At 39.1% G+C, this 18,458-nt stretch overlaps 1 protein-coding gene across 3 annotated transcripts in view; it reads right to left on the bottom strand.

Annotated features, from left to right (window-relative positions):
- The window catches only part of MAGE (necdin, MAGE family member), a 224,698-nt gene extending 223,710 nt beyond the window's left edge, over positions 1-988 (bottom strand). Inside the window, exon 1 of one of the 3 annotated variants that reach the window (XM_090371627.1) lies at positions 905-988. In XM_090371627.1, the coding sequence (XP_090227753.1) occupies positions 905-923 (19 nt within the window). In that variant the 5' untranslated portion in view covers positions 924-988. Of the gene's footprint in view, positions 1-674; positions 770-904 lie in introns of those variants that run through there. The other 2 variants (XM_090371626.1, XM_090371628.1) reach the window with 2 other exon arrangements.
- Positions 989-18,458: the final 17,470 nt, after the last annotated feature.

Raw genomic sequence — 18,458 nt, forward strand, 5'->3', positions numbered from 1 at the left:
ATACAGTTATACGATCAGTACGCATGTTGTTGTTATTTGGTTTTTAGGCGCATTGGCAACTAAGGCCATATTGCTCCGGGGATATGCCGTAGTCATTCCCTGACCTTTCAGCATCCTCCGTATTTGGTGGTCACGGCCTCGAACCCCGGTCTAATAAAGAAGCGTGTGCTATGCACTGCCGCTCCTGCCCACGGAGGCGCCCCAGTACGCATCTATTTTATTTTATTTTATTTTATTTTATATTATCATAATAAAGACATTTTATAGATTCGAGTCAGCGTTATTTAGTTTTTGATGATTTTTTTTTTTTTTTTTTTTTTTTTTTTTGATTTGGTAGTTGTTGGCGCATCGGCTTCTGTGGCCATATTGCACCTCCAAAGGTTTTTGCAGTACAGTGATCCAAGCCCGAGGCGGGAATCGAACCCGCGACCTTTGGGTTGCCGGGCAGGTACTTTACCCACTCGGCTAGCCCGGTCGGCCTGCGTTATTTAGTACCATTACGGATGAAATACAGAGTTCCTGACTCCAGAGGACTTTTCAATTAATTCAAATACGTACTACCGAACCAACAAATTCAAAAAAGAAATGCGTAATCTATTGAAGAAGAAAGAAAGTAACTACCCTTAGCACAGGTCTGTGACTATAAACTAGTACATTGTAGTAAGTTATCTTACTGTTATGTGAACTAGGCAATACCTACACAAAATCTCAAATCTTACTACACTGCAGTACTCTGCGACTGTAAACAAAACGCGGCACATCAACGATTGCAGGTCGCGCCACATGTTTGACAGACAATTTGTGTAAACGAAACCCACTGATAAATAATATACAGTACTATATTATAATTTCGGTGACAGTAGTATACAGTATTATAATTTCTTGGAGAAAATAAAGAACAAACCTTTAGAAAATAGATTCATAAGTGACCAGATCCTTAGTATTCCAATGCATTACACCTTAGGGAGGGGGGCGCTTTTTCAACACCCTAGAAACAATAAACATATATATTTTTTAATTTTTTATACAGTATATACAAAAATAATCACATACAAAATATATATTAAATACATATACTTCTTTAAACTAAACTTATAAAATGAAATATCACATTTCTTAAAAAAACAAATATGACCTATTTTATTTTATTTATTATTAATATTTTTTTTTTTTCGCAGAATGGCTGATTTCAGCATAGGGTATCCCTCGTATTATACTACCTAACGAATAGAAGGTTGCGTAAAGGTTATGAAAAATAGTTGTAATTAGAAGGGGAACAAAAAAAAAACACTTATTAGGGGAAGGAGTCATGTTTTTAATCGATTTTCAGTTTTGTTTAGTGAAAAAAAGGTTCTTCTTTTAATAATAATAATTCTTCATTATTTGAAATTTCTTCCTAAAATTCTTCAAGATAATTAGCAAAATTGCACTTGTAGTATTGCTTTCAGCGTTTCTACAGTCAGTTTTTTGTTGACGTCCACAGCTTATTTACTACCGAAAAAAGTGTTTCCGTTGTACCCGGCAAACATCATGCAAATGATTTGCATTATGTTTGCCATTAAGTATGGAATTAACATGACCAATCCGGGACATTTTCCGGGACAGTTTTCAATGCGGGGTAAACAACTAAAATATAGGACTGTCCCGCATAATTCGGGATGTCTGGTGACTTTATTCATAAGAATTTAAAAAAAAAAGTTTATTTTTATTACTTTGATTTGCAAAGGAAAGTTCAAGAGCAAAACTAAGTAAAACTTTACAAAAATATTTAACAAAACGCATATTCTAAAAAAATTAACATCAAATAATATATGTAAATTTATTAAAAACAAAGAAAACTCAATTTTCATATTTTTCCATGAATGTTCTTTTCTTTTAAAATATCATGTTCATCTTTTAAAAAGTCACAAAACTGCATACAACCCATATCAAAATTGCATTTAGTATAAATGCATGGTTCCATTGTTTCAACTTTTAGATGTGGTTTTCGCTGTTTCACATCTTGTTCATTACAGAAAATATTCTCAAAGTAGGAGCATTTGATCCGGGGAGACATAGGAAAATTTTACGATTTTTTAAATATTTTTAAAAAATATTTGTTTATCAATAAAATTTCTAAACATTTCAACCCATTAAAGGTGGCACGTGTACATTGGCATTCAGAATTAGCAAGGGCACATGATGCAAAAAAGAAAGCTTATATAGCATCAGCCAAAAAACATAATAATAAAATAAAATAAACACCCCCCCCTTCTCATTTCACACATCCACTCGCTCCAAATGTTTGTCTAGTTCTGCCTTGAATCTGTTTAAGCTATCAACTTCTACAACGACAGATGGAAGTTTGTTCCAGCAATCAACCACCCGCTGGCTAAAGGCAAATGCACAATCTATCCTAGAACTGTCTTTCCTCAATTTGAATTTATGCCCTCTCACGCGATTATTCTGAGCAATAGGAAGAATCTCATCATTGAGCATGCTCAATCTATTCAAGGCTTTATATACCTCAATCAGATCAGCTCGCAGGTGCCTAATCTCCAGACACTGTAATTTGCAAAATTTAAGCCTTTCTTCGTAAAAGCAACCCTTTGTTCCATTCATAATCTTGTTGCCCATCTCTGTACTTGTTACAACAGCTCTGCATCCTTCTTAAAATGAGGCCTCCAGACCTGGATGCAGTACACAAGGTGTGGCCTGACCATTGCATTATACAAAGGGATAATCACCTCCTTATCCCTGCTAGAAAAATTCCTTTATGTCATTGATAAGACACCATGAGCTACTTTTGCAGACCGTCTATTCTACTCAGGAAACTTCATATCTGCCTGAACAATTACTCCCAGGTCCTTTTCATTCTCTACCAGTGTCAGTATGGTACCACATAGTTGATACGTTACTCTGAGATTACTGCTTCCCATATGTAGTACTTTACATTTGTCAAGGTTACACTTAATTTGCCACCTCTCAGTCCATCTGCTCAACTTTTCTAGATCCTGTTGCAGCAGCCTAGCGTCAGTAGTGTCATTAACAACCCTGCTAACCTTCGTATCGTCTGCAAACTTGGACATTAAGCCTGATATACCATCATCATCACTATCATTAATTAATACAGAAAACAACAATGGACTCAACACTGAACCGTGGGGAAACTCCACTAATGACATTAGTCCACGAAGAGCAGTGTCCATTGATTACTGTCTTCTCCCTCTCAACCATCCCTTTATCCATTTGCCTCCAATGCCACACTGCTCTTGTGCAGCACTCTTCTATGTGCAACAGTATCAAAAGCCTTTCTAAGATCCAAATATATGATATCAAAATTATTCTTTGCATCCAGTTCCATTGGAATACATCATGTTGTCCAATCAAATTGGTCATACAAAACTTCCCCTTACAAACCCATGCTGTGCCAGAGCTGTCACTGAAGTCTTGACTAAATGATCCGGCAATGCTTCTTTAACCAGTGCCTCCATTAATTTTCCTGGAACAGAAGTTAAACTAACAGGTCCGTAATTAACTGTGTCTCCCTTTGATCCTCCTTTGTCGATTGGGGGTCACCTTTGCACAATTCCAGTCCATGGGTACATCCCCTGAGTCCAAGAAAGCCCTCATAATTATGGCTAAGGGTTTGCTTACTTTTTTGCTCCCTCCGTTAATATAAATGGATAGATTCCATCCACCCCAGGTACCTTTCTTATGTTTATTTTCAACAATTTCTCCTCCAATTTCCTCTCAGTTATTACAACATTATCAAGCTCACTCACAGAGTTGAATACAGCGGTGGCATTCCCCTCTCTGAGTAACTCTTTATGTGTGAATGTAGAGAACAAATATTCATTTTAGTTTGTCAGCTACATGAGAAGGATCATCAACAGTTGAACAATTGATATCAAGTGGACCAATCTGATTCGTCCCCTTCCTTCTAGAGTTTACATAAGTAAAGAACACTTTGCTGTTTTACTTTGCATGTGTATATGTATAGGGCGGCATCTGGAACCTCTGCTCAACTCCACCTCGTGTCTCTGTGAAGAACAGAGTCAACTGAAAAAGGGCCAGAAATACTGTATGTTGGCGTAGGTTTGCGTGTATTTTGTGTGTGTTCTGTTGTTCTGTTCTGGCCGCTTGTTAACCCAGAAGCCAGATAATTCTGGGTACTCGTCCACATCACGGAAAGGTTAGCCAGTTCCAGTAGAGCACATAATGCCTCAAAAGAGACTCTAACCTACCTAGTGTTGCTAAAAGGTGGGCCAAGGTCCTCTGGAGCCCATTCCAAAGGTAAAGAACGGAGAGAGAGCAAAAAAGAGAGGAAGAGAGAGAGAGAGAGAGAGAGAGAGAGAGAGAGAGAGAGAGAGAGAGAGAGAGAGAGGCAAACAAAAAACAAAGCCAACCCGTGGTGCTTGCTATAAAAAGAAAAGTGAATAACATTAAATATAGTTAAATGAGAGAAAAAACATAATACATTGGTGCTAGTCGGGGAAAAAAAATAATAAAAATAATTATATATATAAAGGGTGTCTCAATAATACACGGCATAACTTCAGAACGAGTTCCTCATATGTAGACAATAAAAAATATTTTATGTCAACATAGTTCCAGAAATGCTTGGTTTCCGAGTTTTGAAGGTCCGTCTATGATACTTAACTGTTCACATCACCTTATAGTAATTGTTCAAAATGTCCAACTTCTGCCTGAATACAGGCCTCACATCGACGTCTCATGACTCGCTAAGACGATTCAAATTCCTGGCATGTTTCATATTGTGACACAACCTGCCACAATTCGAGAGTTTTCACACCACTACCCGAATCGAATACACCAATGACTTTAAATGGCCCCACAAGAAGAAATCTAGTGGATTTAAATCAGTTGAGCATGGAGGCCAGGCAGTTGGTCCACCCCTCTACTTCAGGAGTAGTAGATCTTGGTCGTTCTCTGTCGGCAGCACGAGGTGTAAAGGTCCCATGTTCACAAAGGCGGCGATGGATACCTTCAAACGTTTCCCTACATGAACATCTTCGTTCTGGGAACCTTTCATAGTACAAACGACGAGGTTCTAGAGCATTGCCGTCCTCTAAACCGTACATAAAGTGCATATCCGCTTGCTCCTGATTTGAGTACATGGTCGGAATGTAAAACTACCAGATTTTGTCAAGTTGTAAATAGTTGGCAATTACAGCCCTTTAATGTTTGGTAAAAAGTCGAGCGCTGGCTCTCTTTCCAAGAAGAAAGCACATATTGAGATGGATGTGGATAGTGATTCAGGAGATTCAGAGAGTGAAAACTCTGAAGTTCAGGAAGAAGTGGAAGAAATAGTTCCGGAAGGGACACCACAGGATACAGCTTCTAAAAAGGGAAGGCAAGAGGCATGGACACCAGAAAAGAAAGTTGAAATGATATACAACATGAAGAAGTTGTTGAACTCTATGATTAAAAGTTCAGGACAAAGACCAGTGGAAACTAGTATAGAAAAAATAGTGGAGGCACGAGAGAGATTAAGGGCTCTCCTATTACAAAGAGAACACCGAGTAACAGGCAATGTAGCAACGAAGATAATGGAAATATGGGATGACCTAGAAATGGTTATAGTAAAGTTGGAGATAGATCTACAAGTGAGCAAAGTTGAAAAGAAAGGTACTCAAGAACAAAATAAAAAGGAATATGCTACCGTATTAAAAGAAAAGTGTGTTGCAAAGCCCCGGGTAGCAATTATCACCACCAAGAACAAAAAACATAAATGTAGTGAAGATATTAAAAAAGACCTAATTAGAAATGTGAGACCTGAGCTACAACATGTTAAAGTCCAAAATCTAAGAACTGTTCTGGATAATAAGATCGTCCTCGAAGTAGAATCAGAAAAAGATATAGATATGCTCGCTGAATGTCCAAAGTTCAAAGAACTAAAATTGTGTGTAGAAAAGGTACCGAAGAGAAATCCTAAAGTTTTGATTTACGATGTAGAACTAGATGTGAATGAAGATGAGTTCAAAGAACAATTATGGATCAAGAACTTAAAAGACTATGGAGTAAACTGAGAAGTGTACCAAGAAAGTTTCAATGTGATATCTGTGAACAAGGCAAAGAGCAAGAAGTTGAATAACTGGATAGTGCAGATAGCAGGTCCTGTCCACAAACAGTTGATCAGAAAAGGAAAAGTGTTCATCAGTTGGTCCGCTTGTCGGGTCCGTGACATTGTTACGGTAACCCAGTGTTACAGATGTATGAATTATGGCCATATTGCGAAGACCTGTAAAATGAAAGCGTTCTGCGGACATTGTTCCACCGAAGGTCATTCATATAGAGATTGTGAGAACAAGGAAAAGTCACCTTGCTGTATAAATTGCAAGCGTAAAAAACAGACAGCAGAACATAGTGCCGTAGACCATACCTGTCCCGAATATGAAAAGGCTATAGCCTTAAATCGAAGAAGAACAGATTATGATTAGAGATAGTGCTGTGCTTGGAGAGAGACCTAGTGTGAGACTATAATTTTTATGATAAAAATTTTTTAGCCGCCTTACGAGTAGAGGTCTTCCTCCACGAGGAAGGGGCGGTAACTGTGGTCACACGGGATATTTGCTTATCTCTGTGTGACCACAGGCTAAAGACCGAAATAATAAACTGTTTAATCAACAGAAATGTTAGAATAATTTTGGCCTAATAACCATAGTAGTGATGATAATTCACACAAATAATAATTGTAATAAAACTAAAAAGATTAAGACTTTTGCGCAGATAGGCTATTGCCTGGGTGGCGCACTGAAGGTTCTGTTGCTTAAATGGAGTGCCTTTTGATGAAGGAAATCGCCTGCGGGAGATATGACATTCCGGTTAATAACTCGGAAACCAAGCATTTCCGGAACTATGTTGATATAAAATATTTTTATTGTCTACATATCAGGAACTCATTCCTCAAGTTATGCCATGTATTTTTGAGACACCCTGTATATACAATAAATGACAGTGGTGCTGGTTAACAAAAAAAAAAAAAAAAGTGGTTGTTAAGAATAATAAAAAAAAGGAGTCTTCAATAAGTACTCATGTATCTAGGATAATTCAGAAGTCAAACTGATGACCTTTAGGATCGGTGCAATGACAATTCTTGCGTACACGACTCATAGAAGAAAATATAGCTATTTTGGTGCCCAGCACTTCCCAGAAATCTCTGAGTGTCCTCTAAAAGTACATAGTGACATAGTATTTTTTGACAGGCGGCACCGGTGCTTTCGCACAAATTCGCATTTGAATCTGTTGTGAAGTAAGACAGTATTGTCAAGGCCAGATAGCATATGTTAGTGTATGTTCATGTTTGCTTAGTGCGGGTTATGTTGTTTATCTGGGCACTTAGCCTAGGGTCTGTGGAACACCACAGACCGCTAGTTACCGTCACAGGCGCCTCCGTAGCCAGGTGGGAAGGAGCAGCAGTGCGTATCACATGCTTCTTGATTACACCGGGGTTCGAGCCCGTAACCACCAAATACGGAGGATGCGGAAAGGTCAGGGAATGACCATCGCATATCTATGGAGCAATATGGATTTAGTTGCTAATGCTCCTAAAAACAAAATAACAAACAAACAAATAACAGTTGCCGTCACTGGCACTGGGAGCCGGACCAGATAAGTGGGAAGAGAACTCTGGCTGGTTGACCCCGGGGTTAGCCTGAGCTTCCCAGGGAGGGCCAAAAAATAAAAAAATAAATAAATAAATAAAAAAATAAAAAATAAATAAATAAAAAATAAAATAATAATAAAAAAATAAATAAAATAAGATAAAAAATAAAGATAAAATAAAAATTTAAAAAATTAATAAATAATAATAAAAAAAAATAAATTAAAAAAAATAAATTAAAAAAAAAATAATAATAATAATAAATATATACTGTATATATATATATGTAAAATAAAAATAAAATAAAAATAATAATAATAATTTTTTTTTTCTTTTTTTTTGAAATAGGAGAGGGGTGAGAGATTGAGAAGAAAGAAGGTAAGCAGAAGAAAGTACATGTTTTGTTATCCATATCAAAACACAGCGGAGAAGCAAACAGTTTTCCCACTCAGACAGGTGTATTTGATGAACTATTTTGGTTCGCTAAGCCGGCGTTGATTCTCCTTCTGAGAGCAAACAGCTCGGAGGCATAGTTCTGCAGAGCTGAGGATGGTTCTTATTCTGCAGAATTCCTCCGGCCCTGGACAGAGAGATCTGCAACGTCAGCTCTGAGCTTCACCCTAAGATATTTGTAGATTGGACAGTTAAAAGACAGATGACCCCAAACTTCTGTATTCCCGCAGCGGCAGAGATCTATGTTATGCAAGCCAAACTGATAACGTTTTTGATGGAGAGAACATGTTCAGTTAGCAGAAAGGAAGTTTCGATGATGAGTACAGTGGTCTCAGACAGTTTTTAAATTCTGTACAGTGGGAACAACTGAGGATGTTACCAACGGTATATTCTAAGTGGGAAGCATTCAAGGAATTAATCGTGGAAGCTACTAAAAGTTTCAAACACATTATTAAGAAATATTGTTCAAGATTTAGATTTAGATTATCAAATGAACTAATGACATCCGTGACAGAGAAGAAAAATGAATGGGATGCATATAAATTATAAAGCGACTCAGAAGCCTATGGCAGATATAAACTAATCTTTAATCAGATCACAAAGGAGGTTAGGCAGGCAAAGGCAGATTACGAGAAATCTTTGGGAAAGGATGCTAAGAAAAACAGCAAGGATTTCCTTACGTATATAAACTCTAAAAGGAAGGGGTTGAATCTGATTGTTCCGCTTCATATCGATGGTTCGACTGTTAATGATCCTGCTCAGATAGCAAACAAACTGAATGAGTATTTTGCATCTATTTTCACTAATGAGAGTTATTAAAGTTTAAAAATGGCAGAAGGTTATCAAATTGTAGCAGTGTGCTTAATGATTTTGTAATAACTGAGAGCAAAGTGGAGGAGAAATTGTTGAAGTTAAACATAAGAAAGGCACCTGGGGGGGGATGGAATCTATCCAGTTATATTAAAGGAGGCAGCAAATCAACTAAGAAAACCCTTAGCCATAATTATGAGAGCGTCCTTGAACTCAGGGAGAGGTCCCCACGGACTGGAGATGTGCAAATGTGTCCCCATTTCAAAAAGGGGGATCGAAGGGTGACAAGAGTAATTACAGATCAGTTAGTTTCACTTCTATTCCGAGTAAAATAATCGAGTCACAAGACTACAACAATAATTCAGACACAGCATGGGTTTGTTAAGGGGAAGCGTTGTCTGAAAATTTTCATAGGATATTATGATGTGGTTACAAAGGAACTGGATGCAAAAAATAATATTGATATCATATATTTCGATTTCAGGAAAGCTTTTCACACTGTTGAGCATGGAAGACTATTGTACAAATTGGAGCAGAATAGTATTTAGGGTAAGTTGCTACAATGCATAAAAGGATGGTTATGTGGGAGAAGAAAGAGGGTGGTAATCAATGGGTGGTTCTGCTCTTCGTGGACTAATGTTACTAGTGGAGTCCCACAGGGTTCGGTGTTGGGTCCACTGTTGGTTAGTATATTTATCAATGATATTGATGAAGATATATCTGGCCTAATGTCGAAGTTTGCAGACACAAAGGTTGGCAGGGTTGTTAATGACAGTACTGGCAGTATGCTATTGCAACAGGATCTAGAAAATTTGGGCAGATGGGATGAGAAGTGGCAACTGAAGTTTAACCTTGACAAATGCAAAGTACTGCATATGGGTAGAAGTAACCCCAGAGAAACGTACCAACTGTGTGGTACTACACTTAAGGTGGTAGAAAATGAAAAAGACATGGGAGTAATTGTACAGTCACACATGCAATTTTCTGAGCAATGCACACAGGCTGCCAGGGCAGGTCATGGGGTTTTGTCAATGATATATATGAATTTTGCCAGCAGGGAAAAGGAGATGATTGTCCCACTGCATAAGGCAATGGTAAGGCCACTCCTTGAGTACTGCATACAGGTCTGGAGACCTCATTTTAGGAAGGAAGTATATTTGTTTGAGCATGTACAGAGAAGGGCAAAAAGATTGGTGAGGGGCAGGAAGGGATCCTCTTACGAAGAGAGGCTTAAGTTCGGCAAATTACAGCGGTTGGAGACTAAGCACTTGAAAGGTGATCTTATTGAACTGTATAGGTTTTGAATGGGTTGAGCACGCTGAATTCTGAAGGAATTTTTCCACCTGTTCAGTCGATTATGAACCTAAGGGGGCATGAATTCAAAATGAGGAAAGATATGTGTAGAATAGATGTGAGGAAATTTGCATTTAGCCAGCGGGTGGTTAATTTCTAGAACAAACTTCCATCTGTCGCTGTGGAAGTTGATAGGTTAAATAAATTTAAGGAGGATCTGGAGAAGCATTTGTAGGGAATGGTGTGATTTTTTTTTTTTTTGGCTGATGTGTGCATAAGCTCATACACTTGCTTTCTTGCATCACATTGTTGTTATTTGGTTTTTAGGAGCATTAGCAACTAAGACCATATTGCTCCGTTTGCATCACATGCCACTATGACTATTACTAGTACCAGCAAATAGTTAACGAGCACTGTCTGAGCACTGAGCACAGTAGTGTCGTCACTGTCCTCCCCACACCGGGTGGTAAAGGCCAGGGTTCGAATTCAGGCGATGACGTGAGGAACGTTAATGGGCATTTTTCACTCTGTGGCTGAGTTAGTCGGTCTGAAGCATAGATCGCAAGATTTTCTCCGCCAGAAGCGAGGGTTTTTCGTCCAGCAAATCGACAAATCGACTATAACATACACGCAATTAACAGACATAAGACACGGCAGATGAATTTAATTATTCGGGTGGCTTTTTTTTTTTAATTAAGGAGTATCCGGTTTTAATCGATTTAAAGAGCAAAAAGATAAAATCGAGCAGGAATTTTCTTGTGGCACCTCCAAAGGCGGTGGTATTCCATCTGGCCTACCAGATACTAATTAGCCTGTTAACGTATCTGGATTTATCTTTTTTAGGATCTTCATTTAAATTTAACTGGATACCAAGTAAGCTGCTCTGTCACCAAGTCACAAAAGAGATTAGGCAGGCAAAGGCAGATTATGTGAAATGCTTGGCAAAGGATGCAAAGAAAAACAACAAAGAGTTCTTTACCTATGTAAACTCTAGAAGGAAAGGGATGAATCAGATTGGTCCACTGGATATTGATGGTTCAACTGTTGATGATCCTGCTCAGATGGCTAACAAACTAATGAGTATTTTGCATCTACATTCACACATGAGAAGTTATTCAGGGATGGATTGCCAGAGGTGAGTTAAACTCTGGCAGTGAGCTGGATGATTTTGTAATAACTGAGAGGAAAATGGAGGAGATATTGTTGAATATAAACATAAAAAGGCACCCGGGGTGGATGGGATCTATCCAGTTATATTAAAGGAGGCAGCAAAGGAAGTAAGCAAACCCTTAGCCATAATTATGAGATCTTCTTTGGACTCAGGGGATGTACCCATGGACTGGAGATGTGCAAATGTCACTCCAATTCACAAAGGAGGATCAAAGGGTAACACAAATAACCTTCTGAGTTGTTAGTTTAACTTCTGTTCCAGGAAAATTAATGGAGTCACTGGTTAAAGAAGCACTGCAGGATCATCTAGACACGACTTCAGTTATAGCTCGGACAGAGCATGGTTTTGTTAAGCGAAAGTCTTGCCTGACTAGTTTGATTGAATACTATGATGTGGCAACAAAGGAACTGGATACAGGGAATAACTTTGATATCATATATTTGGATCTTAGAAAGGCTTATGATACTGTTGCACATGGAAGACTGCTGCACAAATTGGAGCAGTGTGGCATTGCAGGCAAATTGCTTCTGTGGATAAAGAGGTGGTTGAGGGGGAGTAGACAGAGAGTGGTAATGAATGGACACTGCTCAACGTGGACTAATGTTATTATTGGAGTCCCTCAGGGTTCAGTATTGGGTCCATTGTTTTCTGTATTCATAAATACAGGAAACAATGGACCCAATGTTTTCTGTATTTATATGTGATACTGATGATGGTATACCAGGCTTAATGTCCAAGTTTGCAGACAATACGAAGGTTGGCAGGGTTGTTAAGGACACTAATGACTGTACGTTGCTGCAACAGGATCTAGAAAAGTTGACCAGATGGGGTGACGGGTGGTAAATGAAGTTTAACCTTGATAAATGTAAAGTACTACATATGGGAAGCAGCAACCCCAGAGCAACGTATCAACTCTGCGGTACTACACTGACAGTGGTCGAGAACGAAACAGACCAGGGGGTAATTTTGCAGGCAGATATGAAATCTTCTGAGCAGTGCAGACGGTCTGGAAGAGTAGTTCATGGTGCCTTGTCAATGATATACAGGAATTTTTCTAGCAGGGATAAGGAGGTGATTATCCCCTTGTATAAGGTAATGGTCAGGCCACACCTTGACTACTGTATACAGGTCAGGAGGCCTCATTTTAAGAAGAATGTAGAACTGTTGGAACGAGTACAGAGAAACGGAACAAGATTATTGAATGGAACAAAGGGTTGATATTACGAAGAAAGGCTTAAATTTTGCAAATTACAGTGTCGGAAGACTAGGCACCTACGAGGTGATCTCATAGAAGTGTATAAAGGCTTAAATGGTTTGAGCATGCTCAATGCTGATGGAATTCTTCCTCTTGCTCAGAATAATCATTTGAGAGGGCATAAATTCAAATTGAGGAAAGACAGATGTAGGATAGATGTGCGGAAGTTTGCCTTTAGCCAGCGGGTGGTTGGTTGGTGAAAGAGACTTCCATCCTTTGTTGGGGAAGTTGATGGACTAAATAAATTTAAGGCCGAGCTGGACAGGTACTTGGAAAGAACAGAGGAGTGAAATGGGAGAGAGTTTTTTTTTTTTGGCTGATGCTTCGTAAGCTTACTTTCTTGCATCATATGCCTCTACTAATGTTAATTCTGAAGGTATTTGTTTTCTTATGTCGACAGCAGAGGCAACGATAGATGGAAACATGTGGACATGTGTATATGTAATGGACGGCACCTAGAACTTTGTTCAGCTCCAACTCATATCTTTGTAAAGAACAGTATCACTACAAATGGGCCAGTTATGTGTGTGACATAGGTTTGTGTGTATAATGTGTGTATTCTGTTGTTGTGTCTGGCCGCTCCCCTACCCAGAAGCATCAGTCACTTGAACAGATGATTCTAGGTACCCGTCCACTACGGTAAGGTGGGCTAGTCCCAGTAAAACACGTACTGTCTCAAAAGAGACGCTGATCCACCTAGTGTTGCCAGAAGGTGGGCCAGGATTCTCTGGGGGTTCATTTCAGAGAGGGGAAAGGGAGAGAGGGGAAACAAAAGGAAAAAAATAAAATAAAAATAAATAAATAAATAAATAAATAAAAAATAATAATAATAAAAATAAACAAGGAAGAGAAAAAAAATTAATTATTTAATTTAAATAAATAAATAGATAAATAATAAAAAAAAAATAAAAGGTTTTTCACTGTGGACTTTAGCATTAGTATTAGCATTAATAGAGGCATTTGATGAAAGAAAGCAAGCTTATGCAGCATCAGAAAAAAAAATTAAAAAATATAAAAAATAAATAAAAACTAAGCACTTCCACTTCACCTCTCTGTTTGTTCGAAATACCTGTCCAGCTGAGCCTTGAACTTATTTAGGCTATCAACTTTTACAACACGGGATGGAAGTCTATAACACCAACCAACCACCCGCCAGCTAAAGGCAATTGCCTCACGTCTATCCTACATCTGTCTTTTCTCAATTTGAATTTATGCCCTCTGACGTGATTATTCTGAGCAAGAGGAAGAATCCCATCAGCATTGAGCATGCTGAAACCATTCAAGGCTTGACACACCTCTATCAGATCACCTCGCTGGTGCCTAGTCTCCAGAAACTGTAATTTGCAAAACATAAGCCTTTCTTTGTAAGAGCACCCCTTTGTTCCATTCACTAATCTTGTTGCTCTGCTCTGAACTCCTTCCAGCATCTCTATATCCTTCTTGAAATGAGGCCTCCAGAACTGTATACAGTACTCTAGGTGCCGTCTGACCATCTTATACAAGGGAATAATCACCTCCTTGTCCCTGCTAGAAACATTTCTATATATCTTCGACAATACACCATGAGCTACTCTTGCAGCCCGTCTGCACTGCTCAGAGAACTTCATATCTGCCTGTACAACCACCCCCAGGTACCTTTCATTCTCTACCACTGTCAGTGTAGTACCACAGAGTTGATACGTTGCTCTGGGGTTGCTGTTTCCCATATGTAGTACTTTACACTTGTCAATGTTAAACTTCATTTGCCACCTCTTAGCCCATCTGCTCAACCTTTCCAGATCCTGTTGCAGCAGCATAGTGTCAGTAGTGTCCTTGACAACCCTGCCAACCTTCGTATCGTCTGCAAACTTGGACATTAAGCTTGATATACCACCATCAATATCATTTATAAATACAGAAAACAATAATGTACCCAATACTGAACCCTGAGGGACTCCACTAATAACATTAGTCCACGATCAGCAGTGTCCATTGATTACCACTCTCTGTCTTCTCCCCCTCAACCACCCCTTTATCCATAGCAGCAATTTGCCTCCAATGCCACACTGCTCGAATTTGTGCAGCAGTCTTCCATGTGCAACAGTATCAAAAGCCTTTCTAAGATCCAAGTATATAATATCAAAGTTATTCCCTGCATCCAATTCTTTTGGGATTCTATAATAGTATCCAATCAAATTGGTCAGGTAAGACTTCCCCTTAACAAAACCATGCTGTGTCTGAGCTATAACTGAAGTCTTGTCAAGATGATCCTGCAGTGCTTCTTTAACAAGTTCCTCCATTAATTTTCCAGGAACAGAAGTTAAACTAACAAGTCTATAATTACTTGTATCGCGCTTTGATCCTCCTTTGTGAATTGGGGTCACATTTGCACATCTCCAGTCCATGGGTACTTCCCCTGAGTCTAAGGAAGCTCTCATAATTATGGCTAAGGGTTTGCTTACTTCCTTTGCTGCCTCCTTTAATATAACTGGATAGATCCCATCCACCCGAGGTGCTTTTCTTGTATTTATCTTCAAGAATTTCTCCTCCACTTTACTCTCAGTTATTACAAGATTCTCTAGCTTACTGCTAGATTTTAATACACCTCTGGCATTCCCCTCGCTGAATAACTCCTCATGTGTGAATGTCGATGCAAAATATTCATTTAGTTTGTTAGTTACCTGAGCAGGATCATCAACAGTTGACCCATCGATATCAAGTGGACCAATCTGATTCACCCCCTTCCTTCTAGAGTTTACATAAATAAAGTACTCTTTGCTGTTTTTCTTTGCATCCCTTGCCAAAGATTTCTCGTAATCTGCCTTCGCCTCATTAACCTCCTTTGTAACTTGGTTACAGATCAACTTGTATCTATCACAGGCTTCTGTGTCACGTGTTAATTTGTATGTATCCCATGCATTTTTCGTCTCTGCCATTGGTCTTCATTAGTTCATCTGACATCCACTTAGGCCTAAACCTTGAACAATATTTCTTAGTTGGTATGTAAAGCCTAGTAGCTTCCAAGATAAGTTCTTTGCTTGCTTCCCATTTTGAATTTGCTGTTGGTAACATCATCAGTTGATCCCACCGTATAGAATTTAAATACCGTCTCCCTCCATAGAATTTAAATACTGTCTCCGTCCATCATAGTCGCCTTTGCGAAAGCAATAACCCTTCTCTTTACCCCTGATGGTAGTTACCTCTTTGAGGAAATCCTACTTCAGCACACTGTGATCACTGCCACCTAGTGGTTCCTTTATCTGCAGATTCTTAATGCATGACGAATCACTACCGATAATCAAATCAAGAGTATTAATCCCTCTAGTCGCCTCCTGAGCATGCTGATGTAGAAAACAATCATCCAATAAATCCACAAAAGCCTTGCTAGTGTGTGAGTGACCAGCCCCCAAATTCCAGTCATTATCTGGGAAATTAAAATCCCTTATTATAAGTCTCTCTGATTTACTGGCCCACTCTATTTCCCCGTACAGTTTCTTATCATACTCATCAGTGTCATTAGGCCTATAGCAAACTCCTACTCTCAATTTTGATCTCCCAATGCTTAGGTCACACCAAACTGACTCGACACTGCACTGTCCAGCAATTTCGACTGGATTCACTTTCTTGGAGTTTATGTATTTCTTAACTAATAGCACGACCCCTCCCCTCTTCCTATCCTTTCTGTAGACATTGTACTCCCCAAATTCCAGTTCTGCATTCCTTACATCTGTGTGACTCCACGTCTCTGAAATCCCCACAATAACTGCCTTTGATGTTTTGAGCAATACCTCAAATTCATCAAATTTATTTAATAAACTCCTAGCATTGGTGTACACGCAAGTATACATGCACCTGTGCTTTTTCTTAGCTAACCTAACACAACTTATGTGTTTATTTGTATCCCAATGATTCCCAGCAGACTCTGAAATATCCTGCATCTTATTTTCCAGGAAGCGGCTCATTCCAATAGAAGCAATGCAAGTATCGCTTTCACCTCTGCCAGTGACTACTGTTAATCTATTAGTCCTTGTATCCCCCCAATCTAGCAGTTTTCCGCCCCACCTAACACTGCCTCGATAGCATCAGCAAACATTATTGCACCCTTTCTATTTAAGTGTATCCCATCCCTGTAGAAGCACTCTCTCATGTTAACAAGTACAGACCAGGCTGAAAAAAATTCTACCCCTTGAGCCTTGTACAATCTTTCCAGGGCCGAATTGATCGACAGGGCTCTCATCATATACTCCTTCCTATCGAGTCTGGGCAGAATTGCAGACACTTTGAAATTCAACCCTAATTCACGGCTTTTTTTCAACAGTGACCTGCACTTGTTAAGTAATTCCCCCGGTCTCCTCTTAATATCATTAGTGCCAACGTGTACAACTATATCACCTTTTGTGCCCTTAAAAGATGATATCCGCTCTACAACGTCATCAACCTTTGCCGCTGGCAGACATACCCTGATCGTGTTCCACCTATCCTTTTTACAAAGCATGTTTCCGTTTCCTTGACAATAGAGTCATCAACAACTACTAGTTCCTTTGGGACCAGTGCATTCTGCTTTGGGGGCTGCCGCTGTGTTGCGTGATGGCCAAGTGCAACCTTTGACATTGGTGTGGGCAGCTGAGAGCTTGATGGGCCCTCACTTTTAATCCTTCGAGGGTATCCACCGTCATTCAAGCTCTCATATAGCCCCATAACAATGCTGAGTTTTCGCCTGATTTCCTTACACTCCTTGCATCGCGCACACACAAAGACATCCCCCATGGCAGTATCATGTCCCGTACCCGACTGATCCACAAACATCAAGCAAATAGTGCATTTTAATAGGGTGAGATTCAGAGGGCAACTTCCCCCCTCAGTTCTTCCCTGAGCCCAGCACTCCCATTAGCTTGAGCCTTTTGCTTTGCTGCTCTGGTCTGAGTCATGATTTCGATTTAATTTCAATAAAATTTCGATTTCAGTACAAAATTAAAACCCTAAACTTATATCCCAACACAGTTACAACGTTATATTTATGTTTCATGTATCGAGTGTTAACTATCGAAATCCCTTTATATAACTTCCGTATCAAGTTAAGTATTAATTATTTATTTTTTAGTAATTATTTGTTACGTAACCTAACCCAAGTCGTTATATGTATAGTTAAAAGTACAATTTAATTGACAATTAAGTTCAACAAGATTAATTATCTGATTAATTGACAATATTATGTACTATACTATACTATATTAAGCTTATTCTATCTATTTCGGGATATTTTGTATCGCGTAACAATGGCGGCTAGTTACGAACGGTAAACACGTGGATTTGATACCCTTTCCGATACTAAGTAATACCTACAAAATCTCTAAGTTACTTTAACTACGTATCGTAAATAGGAATATAAAGCTACTCTAGAAAATAAGTTAATATGCCAATTTAAGCTAATAAAAGAGAAAATAAATGAGAAAAAACTTCTGTTCCAGGAGCGGAAAAATGCACGTCCCCTCAGGCTACGCTGGTACTCGAATTTTGTTTTTGCTCGTGAAACAATCTCGTGCAACGACTTTCAGTTCGTTGCACGAGTATTTCTAATGAGTCTTGCTTGAGCATGGATTTGCCTTCTACGCTGGAAGACTTGTGCAGCATAATCCTGCAGTGCTGAGAGGTTTTCTGGTGTATGGAGTAGGAGATCCGGTTGATGCTCAGTGATGTTTGGTACTGCCTGTGTAAGAGTTCTTGTCTTCATACAACCGACATTGAAATAGCAGATGCTTCCAGTTCTCCTTTTCTCCACAGAAACAGCCATCATCTGTTGAGGACAGTCTTAGCTGAAAAAGCATCTCGTTGAGGGAGTCATGTCCAGTGACCAAGAAGGAGGAATCCAAGGTCAGCGACAGCCAGAACTT

The sequence above is a fragment of the Mastigoproctus giganteus genome, chromosome 4 (genome assembly GCF_048544385.1).
Source record: "Mastigoproctus giganteus isolate SK-2022 chromosome 4, ASM4854438v1, whole genome shotgun sequence".
Classification (NCBI taxonomy): Eukaryota; Metazoa; Arthropoda; class Arachnida; order Uropygi; family Thelyphonidae; genus Mastigoproctus; species Mastigoproctus giganteus.